Genomic DNA, 16,384 nt, shown 5'->3' with positions numbered 1-16,384 from the left:
CATTCCCGCGGGTTGTATACCACGACACCAGTTACAACCGAATCCGAGCGGGGAAAACTGAAAAGTTTTCAATAAACAAAAGATTTTTATTCTTAGGTTAGGTTAGGTTGAACATTTTTTTACATTTTTATTCTCTCATTTCGATTTCTTTTTGTTAGATTTCATAAAAATATATATATTAAATGAGAAGTTTTCAATAAACAAAAGATTTTTATTCTTAGGTTAGGTTAGGTTGAACATTTTTTTACATTTTTATTCTCTCATTTCGATTTCTTTTTGTTAGATTTCATAAAAATATATATATTAAATGAGAAGTTTTCAATAAACAAAAGATTTTTATTCTTAGGTTAGGTTAGGTTGAACATTTTTTTACATTTGTATTCTCTCATTTCGATTTCTTTTTGTTAGATTTCATAAAAATATACATATTGAATGAGAAGTTTTCAATAAACAAAAGATTTTTATTCTTAGGTTAGGTTAGGTTGAACATTTTTTTACATTTTTATTCTCTCATTTCGATTTCTTTTTGTTAGATTTCATAAAAATATATATATTAAATGAGAAGTTTTCAATAAACAAAAGATTTTTATTCTTAGGTTAGGTTAGGTTGAACATTTTTTTACATTTTTATTCTCTCATTTCGATTTCTTTTTGTTAGATTTCATAAAAATATATATATTAAATGAGAAGTTTTCAATAAACAAAAGATTTTTATTCTTAGGTTAGGTTAGGTTGAACATTTTTTTACATTTGTATTCTCTCATTTCGATTTCTTTTTGTTAGATTTCATAAAAATATACATATTGAATGAGAAGTTTTCAATAAACAAAAGATTTTTATTCTTAGGTTAGGTTAGGTTGAACATTTTTTTACATTTTTATTCTCTCATTTCGATTTCTTTTTGTTAGATTTCATAAAAATATATATATTAAATTAGAAGTTTTCAATAAACAAAAGATTTTTATTCTTAGGTTAGGTTAGGTTGAACATTTTTTTACATTTTTATTCTCTCATTTCGATTTCTTTTTGTTAGATTTCATAAAAATATACATATTAAATGAGAAGTTTTCAATAAACAAAAGATTTTTATTCTTAGGTTAGGTTAGGTTGAACATTTTTTTACATTTTTATTCTCTCATTTCGATTTCTTTTTGTTAGATTTCATAAAAATATATATATTAAATGAGAAGTTTTTAATAAACAAAAGATTTTTATTCTTAGGTTAGGTTAGGTTGAACATTTTTTACATTTTTATTCTCTCATTTCGATTTATTTTTGTTAGATTTCATAAAAATATATATATTAAATGAGCGCGAATTCCCGCGGGTTGTATACCATCTTGAAGGCCCCTCGGAGCCCGAACGATCGACACCAGTTTCAACTGAATCCGAGCAGGGAAAATTGAAAAAATCGGTTTTCGCCACTTACCGCCCGCACCTTCCCGCGCATTCCCGCGGCTTGTATACCACCTTGATGGCCCCTCGGAGCCCGAACGATCAACACCAGTTTTAACTGAATCCGAGCAGGGAAAACTGAAAAAATCGGTTTTCGCCACTTACCGCCCGCACCTTCCCGCGCATTCCCGCGGGTTGTATACCATCTTGAAGGCCCCTCGGAGCCCGAACGATCGACACCAGTTTCAACTGAATACGAGCAGGGAAAATTGAAAAAATCGGTTTTCGCCACTTACCGCCCGCACCTTCCCGCGCATTCCCGCGGCTTGTATACCACCTTGAAGGCCCCTCGGAGCCCGAACGATCAACACCAGTTTTAACTGAATCCGAGCAGGGAAAACTGAAAAAATCGGTTTTCGCCACTTACCGCCCGCACCTTCCCGCGCATTCCCGCGGGTTGTATACCACCTTGAAGGCCCCTCGGAGTCCGAACGATCGACACCAGTTTCAACTGAATCCGAGCGAAGAAATTTGAAAAAATCGGTTTTCGCCACTTACCGCCCGCACCTTCCCGCGCATTCTCGCGGGTTGTATACCACCTTGAAGGCCCCTCGGAGCCTGAACGATCGACACCAGTTTCAACCGAATCCGAGCGGGGAAAATTGAAAAAATCGGTTTTCGCCACTTACCGCCCGCACCTTTCCGCGCATTCCCGCGGGTTGTATATTACCTTGAAGGCCTCTCGGAGCCCGAACGATCAACACCAGTTTCAACTGAATCCGAGCAGGGAAAACTGAAAAAAACGGTTTTTGCCACTTACCGCCTGCACCTTCCCGCGCAGTCCCGCGGGTTGTATACCACCTTGAAGGCCCCTCGGAGCTTGAACGATCGACACCAGTTTCAACTGAATCCGAGCGGGGAAAACTGAAAAAATCGGTTTTCGCCACTTACCGCCCGCACCTTCCCGCGCATTCCCGCGATTTGTATACCACCTTGAAGGCCCCTCGGAGCCTGAACGATCGACACCAGTTTCAACCGAATCCGAGCGGGGAAAATTGAAAAATTCGGTTTTCGCCACTTACCGCCCGCACCTTTCCGCGCATTCCCGCGGGTTGTATACCACCTTGAAGACCCCTCGGAGCCCGAACGATCAACACCAGTTTCAACTGAATCCGAGCAGGGAAAACTGAAAAAATCGGTTTTCGCCACTTACCGCCTGCACCTTCCCGCGCATTCCCGCGGGTTGTATATCACCTTGAAGGTCCCTCGGAGCTTGAACGATCGACATCAGTTTCAACTGAATCCGAGCGGGGAAAACTGAAAAATTCGGTTTTCGCCACTTACCGCCCGCACCTTCCCGCGCATTCCCGCGTTTTGTATACCACCTTGAAGGCCCCTCGGAGCCTGAACGATCGACACCACTTTCAACCGAATCCGAGCGGGGAAAACTGAAAAAATCGGTTTTCGCCACTTACCGCCCGCACCTTCCCGCGCATTCCCGCGGGTTGTATACCACGACACCAATTACAACCGAATCCGAGCGGGGAAAACTGAAAAGTTTTCAATAAACAAAAGATTTTTATTCTTAGGTTAGGTTAGGTTGAACATTTTTTTACATTTGTATTCTCTCATTTCGATTTCTTTTTGTTAGATTTCATAAAAATATACATATTGAATGAGAAGTTTTCAATAAACAAAAGATTTTTATTCTTAGGTTAGGTTAGGTTGAACATTTTTTTACATTTTTATTCTCTCATTTCGATTTCTTTTTGTTAGATTTCATAAAAATATATATATTAAATGAGAAGTTTTCAATAAACAAAAGATTTTTATTCTTAGGTTAGGTTAGGTCGAACATTTTTTTACATTTTTATTCTCTCATTTCGATTTCTTTTTGTTAGATTTCATAAAAATATACATATTAAATGAGAAGTTTTCAATAAACAAAAGATTTTTATTCTTAGGTTAGGTTAGGTCGAACATTTTTTTACATTTTTATTCTCTCATTTCGATTTCTTTTTGTTAGATTTCATAAAAATATACATATTAAATGAGAAGTTTTCAATAAACAAAAGATTTTTATTCTTAGGTTAGGTTAGGTTGAACATTTTTTTACATTTTTATTCTCTCATTTCGATTTCTTTTTGTTAGATTTCATAAAAATATACATATTAAATGAGAAGTTTTCAATAAACAAAAGATTTTTATTCTTAGGTTAGGTTAGGTCGAACATTTTTTTACATTTTTATTCTCTCATTTCGATTTCTTTTTGTTAGATTTCATAAAAATATACATATTAAATGAGAAGTTTTCAATAAACAAAAGATTTTTATTCTTAGGTTAGGTTAGGTTGAACATTTTTTTACATTTTTATTCTCTCGTTTCGATTTCTTTTTGTTAGATTTCATAAAAATATATATATTAAATGAGAAGTTTTTAATAAACAAAAGATTTTTATTCTTAGGTTAGGTTAGGTTGAACATTTTTTACATTTTTATTCTCTCATTTCGATTTATTTTTGTTAGATTTCATAAAAATATATATATTAAATGAGCGCGAATTCCCGCGGGTTGTATACCATCTTGAAGGCCCCTCGGAGCCCGAACGATCGACACCAGTTTCAACTGAATCCGAGCAGGGAAAATTGAAAAAATCGGTTTTCGCCACTTACCGCCCGCACCTTCCCGCGCATTCCCGCGGCTTGTATACCACCTTGATGGCCCCTCGGAGCCCGAACGATTTACACCAGTTTTAACTGAATCCGAGCAGGGAAAACTGAAAAAATCGGTTTTCGCCACTTACCGCCCGCACCTTCCCGCGCATTCCCGCGGGTTGTATACCATCTTGAAGGCCCCTCGGAGCCCGAACGATCGACACCAGTTTCAACTGAATACGAGCAGGGAAAATTGAAAAAATCGGTTTTCGCCACTTACCGCCCGCACCTTCCCGCGCATTCCCGCGGCTTGTATACCACCTTGAAGGCCCCTCGGAGCCCGAACGATCAACACCAGTTTTAACTGAATCCGAGCAGGGAAAACTGAAAAAATCGGTTTTCGCCACTTACCGCCCGCACCTTCCCGCGCATTCCCGCGGGTTGTATACCACCTTGAAGGCCCCTCGGAGTCCGAACGATCGACACCAGTTTCAACTGAATCCGAGCGAAGAAATTTGAAAAAATCGGTTTTCGCCACTTACCGCCCGCACCTTCCCGCGCATTCTCGCGGGTTGTATACCACCTTGAAGGCCCCTCGGAGCCTGAACGATCGACACCAGTTTCAACCGAATCCGAGCGGGGAAAATTGAAAAAATCGGTTTTCGCCACTTACCGCCCGCACCTTTCCGCGCATTTCCGCGGGTTGTATATTACCTTGAAGGCCTCTCGGAGCCCGAACGATCAACACCAGTTTCAACTGAATCCGAGCAGGGAAAACTGAAAAAAACGGTTTTTGCCACTTACCGCCTGCACCTTCCCGCGCAGTCCCGCGGGTTGTATACCACCTTGAAGGCCCCTCGGAGCTTGAACGATCGACACCAGTTTCAACTGAATCCGAGCGGGGAAAACTGAAAAAATCGGTTTTCGCCACTTACCGCCCGCACCTTCCCGCGCATTCCCGCGATTTGTATACCACCTTGAAGGCCCCTCGGAGCCTGAACGATCGACACCAGTTTCAACCGAATCCGAGCGGGGAAAATTGAAAAATTCGGTTTTCGCCACTTACCGCCCGCACCTTTCCGCGCATTCCCGCGGGTTGTATACCACCTTGAAGACCCCTCGGAGCCCGAACGATCAACACCAGTTTCAACTGAATCCGAGCAGGGAAAACTGAAAAAATCGGTTTTCGCCACTTACCGCCTGCACCTTCCCGCGCATTCCCGCGGGTTGTATATCACCTTGAAGGTCCCTCGGAGCTTGAACGATCGACATCAGTTTCAACTGAATCCGAGCGGGGAAAACTGAAAAATTCGGTTTTCGCCACTTACCGCCCGCACCTTCCCGCGCATTCCCGCGTTTTGTATACCACCTTGAAGGCCCCTCGGAGCCTGAACGATCGACACCACTTTCAACCGAATCCGAGCGGGGAAAACTGAAAAAATCGGTTTTCGCCACTTACCGCCCGCACCTTCCCGCGCATTCCCGCGGGTTGTATACCACGACACCAGTTACAACCGAATCCGAGCGGGGAAAACTGAAAAGTTTTCAATAAACAAAAGATTTTTATTCTTAGGTTAGGTTAGGTTGAACATTTTTTTACATTTTTATTCTCTCATTTCGATTTCTTTTTGTTAGATTTCATAAAAATATATATATTAAATGAGAAGTTTTCAATAAACAAAAGATTTTTATTCTTAGGTTAGGTTAGGTTGAACATTTTTTTACATTTTTATTCTCTCATTTCGATTTCTTTTTGTTAGATTTCATAAAAATATATATATTAAATGAGAAGTTTTCAATAAACAAAAGATTTTTATTCTTAGGTTAGGTTAGGTTGAACATTTTTTTACATTTGTATTCTCTCATTTCGATTTCTTTTTGTTAGATTTCATAAAAATATACATATTGAATGAGAAGTTTTCAATAAACAAAAGATTTTTATTCTTAGGTTAGGTTAGGTTGAACATTTTTTTACATTTTTATTCTCTCATTTCGATTTCTTTTTGTTAGATTTCATAAAAATATATATATTAAATGAGAAGTTTTCAATAAACAAAAGATTTTTATTCTTAGGTTAGGTTAGGTTGAACATTTTTTTACATTTTTATTCTCTCATTTCGATTTCTTTTTGTTAGATTTCATAAAAATATATATATTAAATGAGAAGTTTTCAATAAACAAAAGATTTTTATTCTTAGGTTAGGTTAGGTTGAACATTTTTTTACATTTGTATTCTCTCATTTCGATTTCTTTTTGTTAGATTTCATAAAAATATACATATTGAATGAGAAGTTTTCAATAAACAAAAGATTTTTATTCTTAGGTTAGGTTAGGTTGAACATTTTTTTACATTTTTATTCTCTCATTTCGATTTCTTTTTGTTAGATTTCATAAAAATATATATATTAAATTAGAAGTTTTCAATAAACAAAAGATTTTTATTCTTAGGTTAGGTTAGGTTGAACATTTTTTTACATTTTTATTCTCTCATTTCGATTTCTTTTTGTTAGATTTCATAAAAATATACATATTAAATGAGAAGTTTTCAATAAACAAAAGATTTTTATTCTTAGGTTAGGTTAGGTTGAACATTTTTTTACATTTTTATTCTCTCATTTCGATTTCTTTTTGTTAGATTTCATAAAAATATATATATTAAATGAGAAGTTTTTAATAAACAAAAGATTTTTATTCTTAGGTTAGGTTAGGTTGAACATTTTTTACATTTTTATTCTCTCATTTCGATTTATTTTTGTTAGATTTCATAAAAATATATATATTAAATGAGCGCGAATTCCCGCGGGTTGTATACCATCTTGAAGGCCCCTCGGAGCCCGAACGATCGACACCAGTTTCAACTGAATCCGAGCAGGGAAAATTGAAAAAATCGGTTTTCGCCACTTACCGCCCGCACCTTCCCGCGCATTCCCGCGGCTTGTATACCACCTTGATGGCTCCTCGGAGCCCGAACGATCAACACCAGTTTTAACTGAATCCGAGCAGGGAAAACTGAAAAAATCGGTTTTCGCCACTTACCGCCCGCACCTTCCCGCGCATTCCCGCGGGTTGTATACCATCTTGAAGGCCCCTCGGAGCCCGAACGATCGACACCAGTTTCAACTGAATACGAGCAGGGAAAATTGAAAAAATCGGTTTTCGCCACTTACCGCCCGCACCTTCCCGCGCATTCCCGCGGCTTGTATACCACCTTGAAGGCCCCTCGGAGCCCGAACGATCAACACCAGTTTTAACTGAATCCGAGCAGGGAAAACTGAAAAAATCGGTTTTCGCCACTTACCGCCCGCACCTTCCCGCGCATTCCCGCGGGTTGTATACCACCTTGAAGGCCCCTCGGAGTCCGAACGATCGACACCAGTTTCAACTGAATCCGAGCGAAGAAATTTGAAAAAATCGGTTTTCGCCACTTACCGCCCGCACCTTCCCGCGCATTCTCGCGGGTTGTATACCACCTTGAAGGCCCCTCGGAGCCTGAACGATCGACACCAGTTTCAACCGAATCCGAGCGGGGAAAATTGAAAAAATCGGTTTTCGCCACTTACCGCCCGCACCTTTCCGCGCATTCCCGCGGGTTGTATATTACCTTGAAGGCCTCTCGGAGCCCGAACGATCAACACCAGTTTCAACTGAATCCGAGCAGGGAAAACTGAAAAAAACGGTTTTTGCCACTTACCGCCTGCACCTTCCCGCGCAGTCCCGCGGGTTGTATACCACCTTGAAGGCCCCTCGGAGCTTGAACGATCGACACCAGTTTCAACTGAATCCGAGCGGGGAAAACTGAAAAAATCGGTTTTCGCCACTTACCGCCCGCACCTTCCCGCGCATTCCCGCGATTTGTATACCACCTTGAAGGCCCCTCGGAGCCTGAACGATCGACACCAGTTTCAACCGAATCCGAGCGGGGAAAATTGAAAAATTCGGTTTTCGCCACTTACCGCCCGCACCTTTCCGCGCATTCCCGCGGGTTGTATACCACCTTGAAGACCCCTCGGAGCCCGAACGATCAACACCAGTTTCAACTGAATCCGAGCAGGGAAAACTGAAAAAATCGGTTTTCGCCACTTACCGCCTGCACCTTCCCGCGCATTCCCGCGGGTTGTATATCACCTTGAAGGTCCCTCGGAGCTTGAACGATCGACATCAGTTTCAACTGAATCCGAGCGGGGAAAACTGAAAAATTCGGTTTTCGCCACTTACCGCCCGCACCTTCCCGCGCATTCCCGCGTTTTGTATACCACCTTGAAGGCCCCTCGGAGCCTGAACGATCGACACCACTTTCAACCGAATCCGAGCGGGGAAAACTGAAAAAATCGGTTTTCGCCACTTACCGCCCGCACCTTCCCGCGCATTCCCGCGGGTTGTATACCACGACACCAATTACAACCGAATCCGAGCGGGGAAAACTGAAAAGTTTTCAATAAACAAAAGATTTTTATTCTTAGGTTAGGTTAGGTTGAACATTTTTTTACATTTTTATTCTCTCATTTCGATTTCTTTTTGTTAGATTTCATAAAAATATATATATTAAATGAGAAGTTTTCAATAAACAAAAGATTTTTATTCTTAGGTTAGGTTAGGTTGAACATTTTTTTACATTTTTATTCTCTCATTTCGATTTCTTTTTGTTAGATTTCATAAAAATATATATATTAAATGAGAAGTTTTCAATAAACAAAAGATTTTTATTCTTAGGTTAGGTTAGGTTGAACATTTTTTTACATTTGTATTCTCTCATTTCGATTTCTTTTTGTTAGATTTCATAAAAATATACATATTGAATGAGAAGTTTTCAATAAACAAAAGATTTTTATTCTTAGGTTAGGTTAGGTTAGGTTAGGTTAGGTTAGGTTAGGTTAGGTTAGGTTAGGTTAGGTTTTTTTTTTTTTTTTTTTTTTTTTTTTTTTTTTTTTTTTTTTTTTTTTTTTTTTTTTTTTTTTTTTTTTTATTAGTAGTCAAAATACACCACGGACATGGTGCGTCCGTGCCTTTTTCTGCTCTTCAGGGTAAATTGTTGTGATTTGGTCCTTTTTCTTTGTAGGTTGAACTCATTTCAACGGTTGTATTGTCTTTGGTTGTATTGTTGTGTTGTTTTATGTTTTGTCTTGTCCGGTTTGGTTTGTCAGTTTATCGATTGCGTCCCAGTCTCTATGAGAGATAGCCATTTTTGTATTGTATGTCTTGATGTCTTCTGCGCTTGAATTATTTGCCCTGCTGATAAACCTCGCGATTGCGTCCATGTCGTGCGTGTCGTTATAATATATACACTCCTCTGTGTGTCTTGTTATTGCCACGACAGCATGTGTTATGCTGTCGTGTAGAGGGATTTTGGTGGATTTTGTCTGTATTATAACGACTGATTTATACATCAACCCCTGGGACTCATTTATGGTGAGGATGCGTGAGTTTTGCCCTTTTCCGCATCCTTTCCGGCTGAGATCCGTTTTCTCCGTTTGTGTGTGGACCAGGAACAGGGTGTCGGGTGAGTCCATTGGGACGGATGAGCCGGTGAATCTTTCTCTTCTCAAGGATCGAGTTTTGGAACGTGCCGTGTAGATCCCGTCATACACTTCGTTAAGGGCGTAAGTCACGTCTTGTGGGCATCTATATGATCTTAAGAGCTCCTGGGTGATGGACGTCACAAGGTTTGGGCCGATATATTTAAGTTTAAATAGGTTTAGCCTGTCGATGTATGGGAGCTGATTGAAGTCCCCGATCAGCGTGAGTTTTTCTGCACCTGTGAGCTTTACCGCCATCACGATTGCCCCGAAATGGTTCATCAAAGCCTCGTCCACTATCAGCCTCTTGGGCCTGTCTTTGGCTTTGATGCCATTTACGAGGAGTGAGGCGATTGTTCTCACTTTGCTGCGTCCTTCCCGCTCGCGTTTGAAGTCTATTTTTCTCCTGAGATCTTGTGCTGCTTCTGTAGTGGTGGTAGCGATCAGGTCGGTGTCGGGGTTGAAGGTGTTTGTAACCCAGGTTGATTTTCCACTGCCTGGGGCTCCGTTGACCCATTCTATTTCTGGTGTGGGATGGTGGGTGAGGTTTATCGGGCTGTCTGAAATCTGGGTGGCTTTTGCCTTGTCCAGGATCTTTTGTTCCAGCGAGACCTCTGTACATCGAGCTAGTACTAAGATTGGGTCGTCGGGTGTAGTTTTGAACCTGGGTGTGTCGTTGTCTTCGTCAGTTCTGGATTCCCTTTCCACAAAGCCGAGTTTCCCGCTATAGGCCGTCCTGTGGGGGAGTTTTGGTGGTTCTCCTCTCAGGTATTGTGATGTGGAGTTGTCGTAGATGGCGGCCTTTTCTTCCTCGAGTAGCACCTTGAGTAAACCTTCGTTCTTGAGCTCGAAGGTCTTGCGTATCTTCTCGCAGATCCCAAGGTTTACCTTTGTGCTTTCCCGTAGGATGGTGATGTACCACCTGTCACCTGGATCGGATGCATTCAAAGGACGCAGGACCAGCCTCCTCATTACATCTACGAGAAGGACTGGAGTGGAAATGGACCTTGCCACAAAACAAGCCAACGACTTGCTCCTGGCGGGAAAAGAGGCCCTCGAACTGTCCCAAAATATGAAAAGGGAGTTAAAGCAGACAGCCATAGACAGCCTTCAATCCCTGTACGAAATTGTCCTGGCTCTATCGGATTCCAGAGCCAGGCACAAGTGTAACCTGGAGACAGAACGAGCGAAACACGCCAGGGAGATTGTTAATATCGAGAGGGCCCATAATAAGTCCATGATAAGCGTGATACAAAAACTGGCCGGCAATCTTGAAGAAGCAGGAAATAACATCTCGGCGACCCTAACCGAGACGAAGGAGGTTCGGAAATGGTTAGGGTATGAAACAAGGGAGCCACATCAAGAAATAAAGGAAATAAAAGCCTCCATGGGGAAAGCAACGGCAGGGATAGAGAAGCTTCTCCTACAACCACAGACTAAGAAGGAAAGCCACGAGGGACTTCAAGAGATCCTCCAAGAACATAAGGATCTCAAGAAGTCAGTCAAATCCCTGTCAAATCAATTCGACGAATTCCGCAGAGAGAATAAAAAGACCTGCGAGCAACTACAACGGATCCAGGACACCAGTGGGAAGGCGCTAGAGCACCTAGAAAAACCACTACCGCCTCCGCCTGTCCTGGAACCGCCAAAGGAATTGATGGAGATCAGGAAGCTAATCGAAACCATCCACGATAAACCCGCACCACCACCGCAAGCCACGGCACTATTGGGAGATAGAGAACTAAAAGATAACCTTCTCCCAATAGCGGGGACGCTCGAAATGGTAACAAACGACATCAAGTCAATAAAAGAGAGATTGGATAAGCCCACCACGCCATCGAGGTCGATCCAAGAGGAAATGGATGCTGCGGAAGGTGGGAAACCAACCACGACCAACAAGAGACCAGCCACGGTGACGTACGCCAGGATAACGGCCACACCGGCGAAGCCCAAACCGAGGCCAAACCACACCCTTATAGTATCGTCAAGTGATCCGACAAACACCGGCGATACTATCATCAAAAGGATAGTGGCGGCCATCGACGCCAAAAAGACCGGCGCTAAGGTGGACAAGGTACGCAAAGCACGTAATCAAAAAGTCGTGCTGAGCTGCCACACAAAGGAGGATCTTCGCTTGGTGCAGGAGAAAGTTAAGGGACAGCAAGGCCTCAAAGTGGAAGTCGCCAGGCCAGCAAACCCGCTCATTATAATCCGCGATGTCCTAGCCTACCACACGGACACCGAGATTATAGAGCACGTCCTGGCGCAAAACAAGGATGTTCTGAAGGAACACGGAAAGGAGGCCAAGCTGCGCGTGCGTTATAGGAAGAGAGCACGCAACCCCCTGGAGTGTCACCCGATCTTGGAACTTTCACCGGAAGCACACAAAGCGGTCCTGGAAGCCGGCCACCTCCACATAGGGCTACAAAGAAGACCCGTAGCGGATCAGTCTCCTCTTATGCAGTGCATAAAGTGCTTGGGATTTGGCCACACAAGAACAACGTGCCAAGAAAAAGACCATCTCTGCAGCCACTGCGGAGGCCCACACACATGGGGAGACTGCATGGAGAGGAAAGCGGGTAAACCACCAGCCTGCATAAACTGTAGAGAAGGAGGTAAAAAAGACACAAGTATGGACCACAATGCCTTCAGTACAGAATGCCACGAGCGACATAAATGGGATGCCATAGCAAGATCCAAGATAACGTATTGCTAAAGGCATCCAAAATGACACAGACACACAAACAAAATCTAGGAACATCAACATCATACAGGCCAATCTGCAAAGATCAAAACTGGCAACGGCGGAACTCCTTCAAGCTGCTAAGGAAAGAAACATCGATATTGCTTTAGTGCAGGAGCCGTATGTGGGCAGCGCGGGGGTACTAAAGCAATATCCAGGCACAAAAGTGGTACAGTGCACACTCCGACGCACAAAACCAGTCAAGGCTGCAATCATTGTGTTCGGTGACCGACTGGAGGTAGTCAACGACCCCCAGACGGTGACTGAAACGGAGGCGGCAGTCTTACTGAGAGGGAGCAGCCTGCAACTAGGATTGATCTCAATTTACCTGGAGGGCGACCAAGACCTAACGCCATACCTAGCAAGGATCAAGGAAATCTATGGAAAGCTGGCAGAATCGACCACAAACATCATAGTCGCTGGGGATACCAACGCATGGAGCCCCTGGTGGGGTAGCATCACTGAGGACTCCAGGGGTGAAATGTACAGCGCGTTCCTAAACGAAATGGATCTTCACATACTTAACACCGGGGATACACCAACGTTCGAAACCATAAGAGGGGGGATAGTATGCAAAAGCGCCATTGATGTGACAGCATGCAGCCGCTCTCTATTAGGAAAAATTGAAAAGTGGACCGTACAGAGAAACATCACCACCTCCGACCACAACGCCATTACCTTCGCGTTACAGCTTCGACGGCCACTGGCCAGTCTTAAGCCCATCACAACGCGGAAGTACAACACTAGAAAGGCAAAATGGAAGGAATTCGGAACACTTTTCAAAAAATTACTACAAGAAAATTATTTTACACCCGCTATAATAAAACAACTAAAGGATCCCGAAGAACTAGAAGTGGCCGTAAACACCTTTACGGCCCTAATCCACAAAACCTGTGAAGATACCATACCGTACTTAAGACCGGAAACCCAAAACCCTCTACCGCCCTGGTGGACAAAATCATTGGACCAAATGCGCAAAAAAGTACTCCAGCACAAGAGGAGAATCAGGAACGCAGCCAAAAATAGGAAAACACATGTAATAAACGAGTATGTAAAAATCAAGGAGGAGTACAAGATTGAGGCGGAAAAAGCGCAAACGGAAAGCTGGAAGGATTTCTGCACAAACCAGGAGAAGGAAAGCATGTGGGACAAAATCTACAGAGTCCTGCGTAGATGCGATGGTCGCCAAGATGACACACTCCTGAGAAACCCGACCACAGGCCACACCCTGTCCCCACAAGACTCGGCAGACCTTCTAGCTCAAACGTTTTACCCTGACGACTCAGAGGCAACAGACAAACCCTGCCACGCCTCAATCAAAAACTGGATCAAAAATCTCGACACCAACACCCTACCTGAGGACGACCCACCTTTCACCGTTACCGAACTGGAGACGGTGCTGAGGGGACTAAATCCCAAGAAGGCGCCTGGTCCCGACGGTTTGACCGCAGACATCTGCACCGCTGCAATCCGCAACGCCGAAGACACCTTTCTAGCAATGGCAAACAAGTGCCTGTCATTAAGCTACTTTCCGGAGCAGTGGAAAGTTGCTCATGTGGTCATAATTCGTAAGCCCGGAAAAGAGGACTACACACACCCCAAGTCCTACAGACCAATCGGTCTTCTGTCAGTGATGGGAAAGATAGTCGAAAAGCTTCTAGTGGGTCGCCTCCAGTGGCATCTCCTCCCCAAATTGAATAAACGGCAATATGGCTTCACACCTCAACGCGGTACAGAAGACGCCCTAAGCGACCTCATAGACCACCTACGACAGAAGCTGACAGAGAGGAAGTCAGTCCTGGTCGTATCTCTGGATATCGAGGGAGCTTTCGACAACGCGTGGTGGCCGGCACTCAAAAAACAACTCGCCATCAAGGAGTGCCCCAGAAACCTCTTCAAGGTAGTCGATGCATACCTCAACGACAGAAAGATCTCAGTCAACTACGCTAGGAGAGTCTCCACGAAGCGCACTACGAAGGGTTGCGTCCAAGGATCGATTGGTGGACCGACCTTTTGGAACGTGATTTTGGACTCTCTACTGCATCGACTAACTGAAAAGGGGGTGTACTGCCAAGCCTTTGCCGACGACGTCGTACTTGTTTTCGCCAACACCACTATGGAGGAACTACAGAACGAAGCCAACGGGGCGCTAACAACTGTCATGACATGGGGAGAACGGAACAAACTGAGCTTTGCACCGCACAAGACCAACGCGATGCTCCTCACCAAAAAGCTAAAATACAACCCCCCAAACCTGAAAATGGCACAAACTAGCATCCAGTTGGTTCAAGAAGTAAAAATTCTTGGTGTGATAATAGACAGAAATCTGACCTTTAAGTCCCACGTCGTGGCACAGTGCAGGAAAGCCACACAAATCTACAACCGGCTAGCGTGCACGGCGAAAATCACCTGGGGGCTAAACTCGGATATCATAAGGACAATCTACACGGCGGTAATAGAACCAATCGTCACCTATGGTGCGAGTGCGTGGTGCGAATCCACTGAACTGCGTATGATACAGCAGCACCTACACACGCTGCAGAGAGGATTCGCCCAAAAGATCTGTAGGTCCTACCGCACTGTCTCCTACACGTCAGCATTAATCCTGTCAGGCCTGCTACCTCTGGATATCAGAATACAGGAGCAGGCCCTAATCCACCGCACAAAGAAAGGCAAAATCACTAATTATATTCCCCTCAACACGACTCTTGAAAACAACGTAGACTTTGAAAAACTGCAGCACCCAGCCTCCCAAGAGGCCATTAAGTATGAGAAACATGAAGATGAAACAGCGGAACCCCTCAACACCAACCACCAGCGAAACGGTCCCGAGATATATACGGACGGCAGCAAAATCCAAAACAGAGTGGGAGCTGCATTCTCCTGGTGGGAGGGAGGAATAGAAACAAAATCCCAAATGTTCACTCTACACCCCGCATGCACTGTATTCCAAGCTGAACTCTACGCTATATACAAAGCTAGCCAGGAGGTTATGGTTAGGTTAGGTTAGGTTAGGTTAGGTTAGGTTAGGTTAGGTTAGGTTAGGTTAGGTTAGGTTAGGTTAGGTTAGGTTAGGTTAGGTTAGGTTAGGTTAGGTTAGGTTAGGTTAGGTTAGGTTAGGTTAGGTTAGGTTAGGTTAGGTTAGGTTAGGTTAGGTTAGGTTAGGTTAGGTTAGGTTAGGTTTTTTTTTTTTTTTTTTTTTTTTTTTTTTTTTTTTTTTTTTTTTTTTTTTTTTTTTTTTTTTTTTTTTTTTTTTTTTTTTTTTTTTTTTATTAGTAGTCAAAATACACCACGGACATGGTGCGTCCGTGCCTTTTTCTGCTCTTCAGGGTAAATTGTTGTGATTTGGTCCTTTTTCTTTGTAGGTTGAACTCATTTCAACGGTTGTATTGTCTTTGGTTGTATTGTTGTGTTGTGTTATGTTTTGTCTTGTCCGGTTTGGTTTGTCAGTTTATCGATTGCGTCCCAGTCTCTCTGAGAGATAGCCATTTTTGTATTGTATGTCTTGATGTCTTCTGCGCTTGAATTATTTGCCCTGCTGATAAACCTCGCGATCGCGTCCATGTCGTGCGTGTCGTTATAATATATACACTCCTCTGTGTGTCTTGTTATCGCCACGACAGCATGTGTTATGCTGTCGTGTAGAGGGATTTTGGTGGATTTTGTCTGTATTATAACGACTGATTTATACATCAACCCCTGGGACTCATTTATGGTGAGGATGCGTGAGTTTTGCCCTTTTCCGCATCCTTTCCGGCTGAGATCCGTTTTCTCCGTTTGTGTGTGGACCAGGAACAGGGTGTCGGGTGAGTCCATTGGGACGGATGAGCCGGTGAGTCTTTCTCTTCTCAAGGATCGAGTTTTGGAACGTGCCGTGTAGATCCCGTCATACACTTCGTTAAGGGCGTAAGTCACGTCTTGTGGGCATCTATATGATCTTAAGAGCTCCTGGGTGATGGACGTCACAAGGTTTGGGCCGATATATTTAAGTTTAAATAGGTTTAGCCTGTCGATGTATGGGAGCTGATTGAAGTCCCCGATCAGCGTGAGTTTTTCTGCACCTGTGAGCTTTACCGCCATC

General features: G+C 43.1%; 1 protein-coding gene across 1 annotated transcript; it reads left to right on the top strand.

The window, feature by feature from the left end:
- Positions 1-10,560: 10,560 nt before the first annotated feature.
- Positions 10,561-12,508, top strand: LOC146526333 (uncharacterized). Its single transcript, XM_085207235.1, has one exon. The coding sequence runs from the start codon at positions 10,561-10,563 to the stop codon at positions 12,274-12,276; it is 1,716 nt and encodes a 571-aa protein (XP_085063361.1). The 3' UTR covers positions 12,277-12,508.
- The last annotated feature ends 3,876 nt before the right edge of the window (positions 12,509-16,384 follow it).

This window comes from Heliconius melpomene, unplaced genomic scaffold (genome assembly GCF_056956725.1).
Source record: "Heliconius melpomene rosina isolate 202511_hmr_F unplaced genomic scaffold, ASM5695672v1 ptg000091l, whole genome shotgun sequence".
Lineage (NCBI taxonomy): Eukaryota > Metazoa > Arthropoda > Insecta > Lepidoptera > Nymphalidae > Heliconius > Heliconius melpomene.
The sequence above is the reverse complement of the archived record's forward strand: the minus strand, read 5'-3'. Positions and strand labels throughout refer to the sequence as shown.

Coding starts and splice junctions, on each gene's coding strand:
- LOC146526333 (XM_085207235.1), top strand. CDS start 10,561: ATGGACCTTGCCACAAAACAAGCCAACGACTTGCTCCTGGCGGGAAAA.